Source organism: Trachemys scripta, chromosome 3, assembly GCF_013100865.1.
Source record: "Trachemys scripta elegans isolate TJP31775 chromosome 3, CAS_Tse_1.0, whole genome shotgun sequence".
NCBI lineage: Eukaryota > Metazoa > Chordata > Testudines > Emydidae > Trachemys > Trachemys scripta.
The window spans coordinates 59,507,098-59,521,393 of record NC_048300.1 but is presented as its reverse complement, the minus strand read 5'-3'; the positions used below and the strand labels follow the sequence as shown (position 1 = coordinate 59,521,393).

General features: G+C 48.4%; 1 protein-coding gene across 3 annotated transcripts in view; it reads right to left on the bottom strand.

The window, feature by feature from the left end:
* MDGA1 (MAM domain containing glycosylphosphatidylinositol anchor 1) overlaps positions 1 to 14,296 on the bottom strand; it is a 206,810-nt gene that overhangs the window by 29,419 nt on the left and 163,095 nt on the right. For all 3 annotated transcript variants that reach the window (XM_034764818.1, XM_034764819.1, XM_034764820.1), the window contains 3 exons: positions 10,726 to 10,903; positions 9,552 to 9,575; positions 1,282 to 1,434 (listed from right to left, as the gene is read on the bottom strand). In XM_034764818.1, coding sequence (XP_034620709.1) covers positions 1,282 to 1,434; positions 9,552 to 9,575; positions 10,726 to 10,903 — 355 coding nt within the window. The remainder of the gene's footprint in view (positions 1 to 1,281; positions 1,435 to 9,551; positions 9,576 to 10,725; positions 10,904 to 14,296) is intronic.

Sequence of the window (14,296 nt, the reverse complement as noted above, 5' to 3'; positions counted from 1 at the left end):
ATGGATGAGAGAGAGGAAAGTGAAACTAATCACTCTAATTTCACTGTGCCCAGCTGAGTGAGAAGCTCCAACAAATTTGCCCTGGATGGCAAGATCTTTAAATAACAATATCAGAGGGGTTCTTAGGACCGGTCTACACTACAGCCCTATATTGGTATAACTATGTCACTCCGGGGTGTGAAAAATCCACCCCCCTGAGCGACATGGTTATAGCAACCTAACCCCCAGTGTAGACAATGCTGTCAGCAGGAGGGCTTCACCTGTTGCCATAGCTACCGTCTCTCAGAGAGGCGGATTAGCTACGCCCATGGGGGAGCTCTCTCCCGTTTGCACAGAGCGTCTTCATTAAAGCGCTACAGCAGCGCAGCTGCGCCGATACAGTGTTTTAAGTGTAGACCTACCCTTAGTAATGCAGGGAAGAAGAACAGCTTTACAATGCAATACAGATTTAGAATACAGCTGTTTATTTTACTGGTGTCCATTTCATATTGGAGAACAATTACAGGATAAGCAATTTATTTGGCTGGTAAATGGGTGCTTCCCATGTGCTCATCCTCCTTTCTACAGAAGGAGGAATGTAATACTGCTAGGCTAAAATAGAAGAATATGCTCCCTGCCCAGCTAAGTATAACAGTCTGCTCCTTCCACATCTGCACTGCACCCCAGAGACTTGGCAATCAGAGGAGACCACAAAGCAGAGATAAGGAGGCTGTTCCAAAGCGGGGTGCTCAGCACTTACCCTCACCATTCACACTTATAATCCCAGCCATCCAGGGCTCACCCAAACCGCTTCCAAGTGGGCGCAGCACAGAGGAGATTTGGTGGGCTGGCGGCCTCACTGGGATCCCTCCTTAAGATAACATCCGGTTGGAACCAACTTGGACATTCCTAACATTCAGTACTAGAGCAGTTTCCTACTTGCTTCTCCCTCTGTGACTTCAAAACAAGCATCAGATGGGACAAGGGCATTTGGCAGCAGGCAATTAGCTGGTAACAAGCTCTCACTATTCCTTTAAACAAAGTTGTGGGCGTTTTAATTGTGTATTTAATGCCAATCAGTAGCATGCAAATTAACCGCCTGCTCCCTGCGCCCCATGCAGAGCAGACGTGTGTGTCTGGAAAGCAGATCAGCACTCCATCCTCAGGATCTTGGGGATGGGGGGGCAGGGGGCTGAGGGCTAAGGACCCCCTGACAGGGGCTTGGCAAGACACAGTACAATGGCTCTTCATGCTCTCAATACGCACAGAGCTGAGCAACAGGAAAACTGGAAGCCTGCATACCTTCTTCCGTGCCACTGATATCTGTGGATGGCCCTGTGTTGACAGTGCGCTTGGGGTTCTGAGTCAAGGCATTCTGACGGGTCCAGTCAAAGTTGTCCATCTTGTCTTGCATGAAGCCACAGATCTTCTCGTCCTCAAAGTGGCAGGTGTTATCTGTGGGCAGAAAAGGGGCTGATCAGTTACTGAGCTTCACCATGCCCCAAACCTGCTGGTTTGGCTTTTTCACTTGGGGGGAGTGCGCAAGTCAGTGTTTGTGACTCTGCACTGTAATGCTGGGTCAGTGCCGAAGGAATCCATGTCGCCACAGGGGTAGGTGGGCAGGGAACTAACCAGGGAGGAAAGCTTAATCAGCTTAAAAAACTCAAGGAGCCCTTGTGGCACCTTAGATACATCTAGCTTGGGTAGAGGATGTGATTGTCTACAACAGTGGAATAAGGGTACTAAGACCAAGGAGAAAGGAGAATCAGTAGGGTGCTCCGTGGGGGCAGAGCTATAGGAGGGTAAAAGGAGCATTCAAGCTAAATATACCAGAAAAGTTTCCAGAAAGCGATATCTGCTAGATTGTCAAATCATCTTCCCCGTAGAAGCCTCATCACCAGGATATTTGAAACCAGACTGGACTAAGCATGAGCAAATGCACTGTAGGGAAGAATCTGAGGCCAGGTCTACTCTAGAACAGATTTGCAGGAATAGATACAACAGCAAAGCTCCCTAGTGGAGAGACAACTTATATTGACAAAGGAGTTCCTTTGCTTGTGTAGTTAAGCCACTTCCCTGAATGACATAAAAGCTACATCGGCCAAAGGACTCTTTTGCTGATATAAGCTGCAGCTACACAGGGGATTTTGCCAGCACAGCTGTGTTGGTTGGAGAGTGATTTTTCCGCCTCACTCCTAACTGATACTGTTAAGTAGCAAATCTTTGTAGAGTAGACCTGGTGTGAAACAGACTGTACCAGCAAAAGCACTTTTATGCTAATGTAACTGGCTGGATACTTTTGCTGGTACAGAATTTTTTTTTTTTAGGTCACCCTCCTCCCCCAACTGACAATCATATTCCACAAAAGCTTCTAGCGTAGGCCTGACGTTACATTGGCTCCCACAGAGTGGACCAAATGGGACCTGACAAGGCTTCTCCACCTTTAACTTTTATGATAAAGGACAGGTCCAAGGTCAAGGAGATCAAGGCCCAACCACTGACCTTGGATGCCTGCACTGGGATTCTGTTGGAGTCAATGGGAGCTGTATGTAGGAAAGAAATAGAGCAGAAATAGAACAGGGTCCAGTGATGGCAGGTGAAAATGATTAGAGGCTGGAGAGAGAGATCCATAGGTCAGGAAACTGGATAAGACTGGGACTGCTCAGTTCAGAGAGGAAGCGAATTGGAGGGAACACAAGTGAGGTATAAAAACCTCACACACAAGTGGATGGTGGGCAGCGAAGGTAAATCAGGATTGTGACCCTGACAGACCAGGTGCCAGCTCATGCCAAGGTCCCCATGTTTCCACTGAACACTGACAAATACATTGCTCGAATCAGTCTGGCTCACCTGTGTCTTAATATTGTTAAAATAGGTATTAGAAGTAGAAGAGTGTGTTTAGGATTTAAACATTATCTCACTTATAACATCAGTATCCCATATTGCAAAGTAATATTTGAGCATTTGCACTGTAAGCCTTTGTAACTGTGTAAATACCAGACAGGAGAGAGACATTAACTAGTGTGAAATACAAGCATCCAACAGAGGCTGTTATGTCCTGCCAGACAAGGAAGGCCCATCAGCACCAGAAGGACTGGAGTGGAACATTAAAGAGGACAAAAGACTTTGTGGTTTACTCTCCCCCACTCACCCCACAAAGATGAGTCATGCAAGTGAATTCTTCCCATGAGCTGAGTTTGCAGCTCGAAGCAGATGGGGGGAAGGGGATAAAACTCCTTAACACGAAGGAACAATGTCTCATTGCTGCTTGGGGGTGTGTGTGTGTGTGTGTGTGTGTGTGTGTGTGTGTGTGTGTGTGTGCGCTTCAGTTAGACCTAAAGGACATATTTGCTTATTATAGAAACTTGTTACATACACAAATGAGTTACAATCTTAAAATTCAAAAGGTATGTTCACCGGCTTTAACCTTGTAAATAACTCTCATTTCCTTTCCCTAGTTAATAAATCTTTAGATAGTTTAGTATAGGACTGACTACAAACAGAGTCTTTGGTGTGCAAGCTAAAGTGCAGCTGACCTGGAGTAAGTGACCAATTCTTTGGGATTGGGAGTAACCTGAATATTTGTGAGATTCATGGTGTAAGGGATCATCTATCACAAAGGCAGGCTTACCTGGAGTACCCAAGGGGACTGTTTGGGACTCCATGTTAAGTTATAGTGCCTGAGGCGTTTACACTTGATAATTGTCTGGTGAAATCTAAGTATAGCACTTACAGCCAATTGGGGGTTTGTGCCCTGGTTCTTAACAGTCTGCCCTAAGCCACTGCAGGACAGCTCAACCAGGAGCTCCGCTCTACAAGGGGCATCCAATGACATTGGGAAGCAACACGTTTAAAAGGAGAAACTGACAGAGGCTAGCAATCCCCTTGCTGTGGGCAGGGCTGGCTCCAGCATTTCTGCTGCCCCAAGCAAAAAAAAAAAGCTGCGATCGTAATCACGACTGGTGGCGGCGATTGGGGGGGGGGGGGGGGGGAAAAAAAAAAAAGGCGGGGATGGGCGGCGGCAGTTCGGCGGCAGGTCCTTCGCTCCTAGAGGGAGTGAGGGACCTGACACCCCCGAATTGCCGCAGGTGCCGCCCCTCTCCCTTGGCCGCCCCAAGCACCTGCTTGTTAAGCTGGTGCCTGGAGCCGGCCCTGGCTGTGGGACACAAGCTGAGCACTAAGCACCAGCAACACATTTCCCTTAAGGGCATGTGAAAGCACAACTCTCATTTACATCAGTTCCTATGTTTCCAAATTCCTGTATCCCAAGAAGTTTGATTCCAGATGTGGCTTGCTTCAGAAACTGGCTGGGAGAGAGACCGGGGTTACGTGGATTTCAGTGGATCAGTCAGTGTCTCTGGAGATCTTATCTGGAGTATAGAACTTGGGGCTCTAAATTGTTGTCCCCTCTTTCTACTGTATGCCTGTCTCTCCTTGATGGCACATCGCTATGGGGACCTGGATAGCACCCACCATGTTAGACTTGGGAGGGTGAAAAGGAAGAGAAATGGACCTCTTCTGAGATCCATTGGTATCCACACACGGTCCTCACTACCACCTGCGCCATATGCTCTGTCCATGAGGGACTCAATCACAATGGTTCACTAACCAAGGCAGCTGGGTTTTGCTGCTGAATGCAGGCCCCTGGAGCTCAGCAGGAAACTGCTGAATGTAGTCATAGGGAGCTCGGCTGCCCATTTAACTTCTGATTAACCCTGGCTAAGTGCTCTCAGTTCAGTCCATTCATTTCTAATTAGCATCTTAATCCAAATTAGCTATTGCTTTGTAGCGCTGAGCGCAGGGGCTGCTCTGCAGCTGAAGCTGGAAGAGGAGGAGGGAGAAGTGGGGACTGGCCCTGGCAAGAGCCTGGGAGATTAGAGGCATGGGGATCACGGTCATATGTTCTCCATGGCTGGTTTGTCTCCAGCTCCGAAAGGCAAGGGAAGAAGTGAGACAGCAGCTGCTCTGTGTCCTTTCCAGGGGGTTATGTGAATAAGGTGGCTGAGATCCAGGCCTGCTGTGCTGAAGGTCTCAGCACATCCAGCAGATCACGACAGGGGAGGCTGGTACCCACCAGCCTCCAATCTGTTTAGGTTGTACCAACACGCCTGGCTTCACCTCCACCAGGCCCAGCTCCTGTACCAGCAGAATCAGCCCTGCCAGAGTGAAATACTTGCCATGGTTTAGCCATGTCTTGTTCTGTTCATTCCCTCTGAAGCATCTGGCACTGGCTACTATCGAAGAGAGGATACTGGGATAGATGGACTATATTGGTCTGACTTAGTAAGGCCGTTTTTATGTTCTTATGCAATAATACTTTTAATGATCCCCTGCATCGCTGAGAATACAGCAGTAACCTGACGGCTGACCCTGGCAGTGTGATGCAAACCCTGCCGCAAATTCCATCCACCTGGCTGGGATCCTGGTTCAGAAACAAGAAGAGCAAAGGAACCTCCCTGTTTAAATATTAAACCATTGGGTTAAATATTGAACACAGAAGCTTTTCTCTGGGTTGCCAGAGCCAACCTGGAGCGGGATTCCCAAAGGCAGCTCTTCCTTCACCTGGCAGAGTTCCTCAATGTGCTTTGCAGTGGTTGCGGCTGAAAGTGCTCTGGTATTTATCCCTGGTCACAGCCACCTCCCTGCACTCACCCAGGAGTGATCCTCTGCCAGGGCTCTTAGCATTTCTAGGCTTTTCCCTTTTTAGAAAAATGGAACAGAGGTTTTCACGTCAGGCATGGGGGAGCCAGTCCCAGCCCGGATATTCAGGCTGTGGTGCACATAAAGAAGGAAGCTATTCCCAGTTACAGACTATGGGAGCCAGATAGTGATTGTTACATACTGCACACTTAGGGGTACCTGCACTTCTTATTATTGTGATTTGATGGCTAAGACATGGAACTGGGCTACAGGAGAGCTGGGTTTTATCCCCACTCTACCACTGACTTCCTGTGTGACTATAGGTAAGTCACTTCCCCTCGGTGTGTCAGTTTCCCCAGCTGTACAATGAGGACATTGATGCTTAATCCCCTTTTGTAAAGTGCTTTGGAACTCAAGGATGAAGAGCACTATATAAGAGTGTTCAATATTATTAGACCCATAGTGCATTCCACCTAAGGATCTCAAAGTGCTTTATAAACATTCATTCACTGAGCTTCAGAACACCCCGGGGAGATACGTAATCATTATCCCCATATTACAGGCGGGGAAATTAAGACCGACCATGACATTCAGCCTGATTTGCACTCATTGCATAAAGAGCCAATGACAGAGCAGGGAATAGAAATTGGAGTCTCCAACTTCAGTCCAGTGCTCAAGCCACTAGGCACACACTCCTTTCCCAGGGCTGGGCATAGAACTTGAGAATCCTGAATCTCAGATACATGCTCTAACCACCCAACTAATTTCTCACTCCCCCACATTCACAGTAGGGGAGGAGGTTCAACTTTCTCTAGAGCATCTGCCATTGACCATTGTCAGAGGCAGGGCTAGAAGCACAAGGTGCAAACAATGGACTGGATGAATCTCCTTAGGTCTATTCAGGCATGGTAAATCCCATGGGCTGATCACTCTCTATCGCGTGCAATAGATGACCGATCACGTTAGCACGACATGCAGGGAGACGGAAACACTGCTCCTGCTCAGGAAGGGAATGACCTGTGGCAGAGAAAACAGTAATCTCTTATCAGGGGGGAGCTGTGTTAGTCTGTATCTACAAAAACAACAAGGAGTCGGTGGCACCTTAAAGACTAACAGATTTATTTGGGCATAAGCTTTCGTGAGTAAAAACCTCACTTATGCATCCGAAGAAGTGAGGTTTTTACTCACGAAAGCTTATGCCCAAATAAATCTGTTAATCTTTAAGGTGCCACCAGACTCCTAATAATCTCTTATATTTCACTACGCATCATTTCCAAGGATGTCAGAATGCTAGACTGGACATACGGGGAAATCATTTCACCCACCACTTTTGGAGTGGAACACGGCAGCTGTTTGACTGCACACACAAGTTCTGCCCAAGAGTTTAGAATAGGAAGTGAAGATTGTAACCAACTGAACCAGCAGGGGGAGTTCTGGGAGAAAGAACAGACGCACCCAAGCTGGAATTTGGCCCTGGGTTAACACTTTTACTCTTGCAGTAAGTGCCAAGAGATGTTTACTGACCACAAGGAGTCAGGGATCCAGTAAAACAATAGAAGGTATCACTTAACTTCTTAGAGTTGGATATATTTTTACTGGTTATTGTCACTCCTGTCTCTAACCTCAAAGTACATGAAAGTTAAGCACCCCGTCCTCTCCCTTTGGATCGCTGCTGCACTTACAACTGTAACCATGCCACATGCATGCATGGCCCAACATCATTAACATTTTATTAGGCCAGAAGAGAATATGCATGAAGAAATAATTGTATTAAGCGACACTCTGAGTCTGTAAATTAATCACCATTATGTGTGCCCTGGATCAAGCTGCCATGGGCATTAATCATCTCATCTTTGCCTTTTGCTCCAGAGAGCTGGGCATTCGGGAGGGAATTCAAAGTGGAAGGAAGGAAAGTTAAGGGCAGAGAGACACACTCTGATGATCCTGTGGAGCCAGCAGCTCCAAAGGGTGGGGTGCCATTCTGGGTTATTAACTTTGCAGCATGGACACAAAGCCAGCAGCCTTCGTGACCATATCTCGCTGGCCAGCAGGTCTGAAGGGAAGGGACGTTGCTATAAAGCGGGGATGGCCAAAGCAACGACAATGCAGTTGTTCTCGCACCTTTCATGCGGTGGGCAGGACCCACAAGGAGCAGCACATAGCCCCCAGCATTCAGTGCAGCTTGCCTCAAGATGGAGCACAGCATGTGGGACCTGCGACTGTTCCCCTGTATCGAAATATAAGGGGGGCTGCAACCGAACCCATTTGCATCAGTTTTGTTTTAGTCTTGTGGCCCTTGTCAAGCAGCCAAAATGTCAGATTTTGGAGGCCCCACTTCTCAAGTGCCCAAGGACATGGTCACTCTTGGGATAGGGGTCCTCACAGGATTTCCCGAGAGTTATATGGAAATGAAAAGAAGTGGCAAAAGGAAAGATTTCTCCTATTCACTGAGATGGAATCTCTCCCCAGGCCAGGTGCAGAAGGGAATGTGTTCTGGACGCACAGAATACAGGACCCTGGCAATTTGTTTAATGTTTCCCAGTGGGTCTTCACCAGAGAAGGCAAGGAGCTGGGAGAAGGGGCCAAGGTGCAGCCCTCATTCAAGATTTGTGGGAATCGGAGGCACATGGGACACTTGAGGTGCCACGTTGCAGCATGGGGGAAGGGACATGCTAGTAGGAGGGAAGTCCCAGAATCATACGAATTAAAAGACAGAAAAGCCTCATGACTAGATAGGAAGCTATTGCCCCTAGCTAGAGCAGAACCTTTTCCTACAGCAAACTCCCTAGCGCAGGGGCTCAAAAACCTCTTCAGAGTGTGGACCACAACTTGTTTGAGAGAATGTCTCCTGGCTGCCTCCAGTCCCAGCCGCCATTGCCTAGACTCCTCCCAGCCACCATCACAGCATCCCTGTAGCAGCTACAGTACTTGCTTACATGGAAAGAGAACATTAGGAAAATACTGAATATATGTTTTCAAATTTGTTTCATTCAATTTGGCAGCTGGAAACAAGGAGGAGGAGCCAGCACTACGGGACCAGCCTGCTCTCTGTGGACCACAAGTCAGTGCTCTGTCAACATGGGAACCTCTGCCTTATTTACCTTGCCAAGTTTCCCGTGATTCAGCCAGTGGGGCTTCCACCCTCACCCAGAGGAGATGATTCCACCACTAGTTCTAACCCTCTGGGACCACCCTAAACAATCCTCTCTCAAGAACTCTGGGCACCATCCTATTCCTGTTAAACACCCAGGCCCGATTATTCAGAGATGCTGAAGACTCTCATCTCAAAGTCAATGGGCGCTATGGGTGCTCAGTACCTAAGAAAAATCAGGCCCTGCAGCCAGTCCCTAAAGCTTTGGGCTGGAAGTGTATCCCTCAGAGGGAATAACTGGAAGAGCAATGCCTGGGTAAAAGAACAATGCTGGGAAAGGAGACTAGGGAATGGGGGTGTGGGTGTTTGCAGGGGAAGAAGATCCATGCTGGAAAACATTCTCCAACATCCCGCAGGGGTATCAGGCAGCTCCCTTCCCAATTCAGACCAGACGGGTTATTTTGAAAAAGCCAGACATTGCTGGGACAATGCTGAGTTGCTGATGCCCCTCTTGATAGGAGCATGTTGCTAAAGTTAGGAGAGCCGTGTTGGAGGTCATATGTACAGCAGGTGTAAGTGGAGTGTGTTTCTTTGGTGTATTTCTCCTGTCAACATGAAGGGTTACAACAAAGAGCACTTGGTGGTGGAGGAAATTTTCAGTGCTTGTAAATTTCATGCTGTTTTAGGGGAATGGAACTGGCAAAGCCACCTATGCCACCCAGCACCCCTGGCATGGCTGCACCTCCCCATTCTCTCTGGCAAGTCTGGTAGTTGCCTGTGGCTGCTCCGGCAGGTATCACTCAGTATAGTCAAAAATAAAACCAGAGGCCTCGTTGCTTACCTGCCGGGTTGGGATAGTTAATCGCTGGGAAAGGAAACAGAAAACAAAAGGGTTCAGAATAGCATTTGTTTCCCAAGGAAAAAAATCAAAACCTGAACAAAAAAGAAACACTTTGAGAAATGCCCAAATAACGCAGAGCCACTCCACAGCCCCTGAGTTCCAAATGGGAGAATCCTTGTGTTTGGGACACACCAAGGTCCTGAGTTTGTGGGTTCACAGTTCTATTTTCAAAATGCAGACAGAACCCCAGACGCAAACCTTTTGTTCAGCGCAAGTCCCTGGATCTAGTGTCTATGCAGGGCTACCCAAGCAGATTCTTTTATGGAATCCATTGGGAATGGGAAGGCTGGTATCCAGTAGGGGAATCAAGACAGCTTCATACCTGGTGGAAAACTGAGGTAGCCCTTAGAATAGGGTCTGCCACCCTGCAGGAAATCAATAGGGTCTAGGTGCTGGTGTGCGACTAAAGGGGACTGGAATCCATGGGGAAATTGAGGCACAATAGTCACCCCATGGGAATGGAGGGTTGTGCAAAATCACATGGAAATGGAATAGATGGGTCTTACATGCTGAACTGGTGGGGCCCAAACTCCTGAATGAAACTGAGAGGGCAACTATCTGACAGCATATCAAAGTGTCCTGCAGAATGTGGTGTGGGAGCAGGGAGCTAGGTGTATGGCCAGTGATCTGCATGATCAGGTATAGGGCCCTGAGCTCCACAGGAGTTAGAACACAGCTACAACACATTGGCTTAGCTACGAAAAGAGCTGTGGAGTGAACTGCTCCAAGGCCCCCCAGATTCTCTCTCCTTTGTGGTCAGTCTGGCTACAACACAATGCCCATGGCTTGCGCCCTAACATGAACTGAGGAGCCTAATCTCATCCAGCAGCAAAGGGGCCATATAGCGTGACTGGGAACACTGGGCTGTGTGTGGCTGGAAAGCAAAGAACATAACATTATGTAAAATGAATTTGGCCCCCTACCCAAAGTCTTTGCAGGGGGTCACATGGTGAGGAAGGCTGCAGAGCCCTGGCCAAAGGGCAGTGATGGCACTGCGTCACCACAACACTGCATCACCCTGAGACTCCCTCCTGTAATCACAACCCAACAACCCAATGCTGAAGGGGACCCTGCCCCTGCTCTCTTGGGTGGGATGTAGGGGGAAGATACCTACGTTCCATGTACCGGATGATGCGGGCAGCCATATCACCAGCCCCAAAGTTGGTGATGGGCGTCAGGTGAACCTCATAGCTCTGAGGAACCTTCAGGTTGCGCAGGATGTGCTCCAGCAGCAGGCCTTTCTCCATCTTCTTCACAGGAATTAACGTTTGGACAGTGTTCCTCTGATTCAACTGCAAGGAAAAAAAATTAGATCCCATGGAATCAGTGTTAGCGGCCTGAAAATGAGAGTCTGAAAGGCTCTGTGAGCCAACCAGACCAGGCCTCCGTTCCCTCACAGCCAGGCAGGAATGCTCTTTATAGTCAAGGCCCTGTGTAATCTACTGCCTTGAAATTGGCTGTAGAAGTCACTCCTTGTCACAGAACTGTGCTGCAGAATCTCAGCTTTCATTTCAAAGAAACAAAACTTCTAGGCCTTACGGGTGGGAAGATAACCTCGAAAATGCGACAGAAAACCTGAAACAATGGTTATGAGGAGAATTGCTCCATTTTTCTCAGTCAGGGCCCATAGACTCCATAACTCCATGCACATGGAATATGGCCCTTCCACAACATAGCACAGAATTCAGCATTTTTGCTGCACATTCCATTAAGTTGCTGCAGCCCGGCGCACTGGGCATCAGTTCATACGAGCATATCTATTGGACAAGCAGTACAGGTCAGCTGTTCAAGCCCCACACCCTGGGTTTGAAATAAGAGTTTCCCTTCTTCCTCCATAAAGGAGGAAGAAGTTGTAGAGACACGTAGGAAAATGAAAAAGGAGAAAGCACCTGGACCAGATGAAGTCTGGATATGCTGAAGTCACTGGGAAGGGACGGCTTCAAGGATTTTACAAGTCCATTCCAAGATATTCTTAAGAAAGAGAAAATGCTGGATGAATGATGTAAAACCTTTGTGGTGCCCATGTTTAAAAATAAAGGCGATATTACAGTGTGTGTTAATTATTACCCATTTAAGTGGACATCAGCTACTATGAAGGTGTGGGATAAGATTACTGAAAAGCATCCATGAGGAACAGTTGAAATTTGGAAGGGTCAGCACGGCTTTATGATGGAAAGGAGCATAGTTGATGCCATATTTACTCTACGAATCCCAATGGAGAAGGTCAGAGAAAAGAGATGGCAACTGGTCCTGGTTTGCGTGGACTTGGAGAAGGGGTATGATCGTATACTAAAAGAATTAGTTTGTGATGGAGAGGTGTACTGGAAAGATATGTCTATCTTATCCAGGATATGTATGATGGAGTGAGTACTATAGTCAAAAACCAAATGGGGCGACAGGAGAGAATTTCCAGTAAACGTTGGCCTGCACCAGGGTCTGCGTTGAGTCCTTTTTTGTTTGCGGCTCTCCTGGCTGAGATAAGTGAGAATCCTGGAAGGGAATTGCCCTGGAAAATGCTATTCACTGATAACTTAGGCCTGGTCTACACTACGGGTTTAGGTCGACTTTAGCAGCGTTAAACCGAATTAAGCCTGGACACGTCCACACAACGAGGCCCTTTCTTTCGACTTAAAGGGCCCTTTAAACCGGTTTCTTTACACCACCTCCGACGAGGGGATTAGCGATAAAACCGGCCTTTGCGGGTCGGAATTGGGGTAGTGTGGACGGAATTCGATGTTATTGGCCTCCGGGAGCTATCCCACAGTGCTTCATTGTGACCGCTCTGGACAGCGCTCTCAACTCAGATGCACTGACCAGGTAGACAGGAAAAGACCCGCGAAGGTTTGAATTTCATTTCCTGTTTGCCCAGCGTGGAGAGCACAGGTGACCACGCAGAGCTCATCAGCACAGGTAACCGTCATGGAGTCCTCCCAGGATCGCAAAAGAGCTCCAGCATGGACCGAACGGGAGGTACGAGATCTGCTCGCCATATGGGGAGATGAAGCAGTGATAGCTGAACTCCGTAGCAGTAAAAGAAATGGAAAAGTATTAGAAAAGATCTCCAAGGCCATGAAGGACCGAGGCCATAACAGGGACACACAGCAGTGCCGCGTGAAAATTAAGGAGCTAAGGCAAGCCTACCACAAAGCCAGAGAAGCAAACGGAAGGTCCGGGGCAGAGCCGCAAACTTGCCGCTACTACGCGGAGCTGCATGCGATCCTAGGGGGTGCAGCCACCACTACCCCAACCGTGTGCTATGACTCTCTCACTGGAGAAACACACAGGGAAGACGGTTCGGGGAACGAGGAAGATGACGATGGAGGTACTGTAGGTAGCTCACAGCAGCAAGGAAGCGGAGAAACCGGTTTCCCCAACAGCCAGGATATGTTTGTGACACTGGACCTGGAACCAGTAACCCCCGAACTCACCCAAGACCCTCAGGGCACACAGGAGACCTCTGGTGAGTGTAACTTTGTAAATATTTGTAAACATTACAAAAAAAAAGCAAGCAAGTCTGTTAACGTGTATGGGGATGGAGCGGAAATCCTCCAGGGACATCTCCAGAAAGCTCTCCTGGTTGAAATGGGGTGATTTTATTAAGGGGGACATTCAGAGGCGCCCGTTCCTGCTATTCGGACCAGAAATGTTCCCCGCTGTTAACCACGCGGTGGGGGGGAGGGGTGAAGTGATCATCCCAGAGAATCGTGTGTGTGTGTGTGGGGGGGGGTGGTTTACTTGTGTTTGTGCCGCATGTTAACCGGGAAACCGCAGCCCCCTCCTTTTACATTGAAACCCCATTTTAAATGGACAACCCAATTCATCCTTGAGATGGGAAATGCGCTGCTGTTTGCAACCTTTCCCGCATGTTAAGAAGGTTAAATAAGCCAAAACACTGTGGCCTACGATGGCTGCCTGCAAGCCGAAATATGCGACCTTGTAATGAAAGAGTGTACCCATTGTTCCCTAAAATGTGTCTTTTTTAACCACCTCTCCCTTCTCCTCCACCAGCTGCAAATGTTTCTCCTTCGCAGAGGCTCGTGAACATTAGAAAGAGAAAACGTAAGACGAGGGACGAGATGTTCACGGAGCTGCAGATGTCCTCCCACGCTGATAGAGCACAGCAGAATGCGTGGAGGCAGTCAATGTCGGAGATGAGAAAAGTCCAACATGAACGAGAGGAGAGGTGGCGGGCTGAAGACGATAGGTGGCGTCAGCTTGCAGACAGACGGCAAGAGGCAATGCTCCGTCTGCTGGAGCATCAAAGTGATATGCTCGAGCGTATGGTTGAGTTGCAGGAAAGGCAGCAGGAGCAGAGACCGCCGCTACAGCCCCTGTGTAACCAACAGCCCTCCTCCCCAAGTTCCATAGCCTCGTCACCCAGACGCCCAAGAACACGGTGGGGGGGCCTCCGTCCACCCAGTCACTCCACCCCAGATGATCGCCCAAGCATCAGAAGGCTGGGCTTCAATAAGAGTTAAAGTTTTAAAATGCAGTGTGTCCTTTTCCATCCCTCCTCCCCCACCCATCCCTGCTACCTTGGCAATTATCCCCCTACCTCTGTAAGGAACTAATAAAGAATGCATGAATGTGAAAAAACAATGACTTTATTGCCTCTGCAAGCGGGAGGGGAGGGGAGGAGGGATGGAAAAGGACACACTGCATTTTAAAACTTTAACTCTTATTGA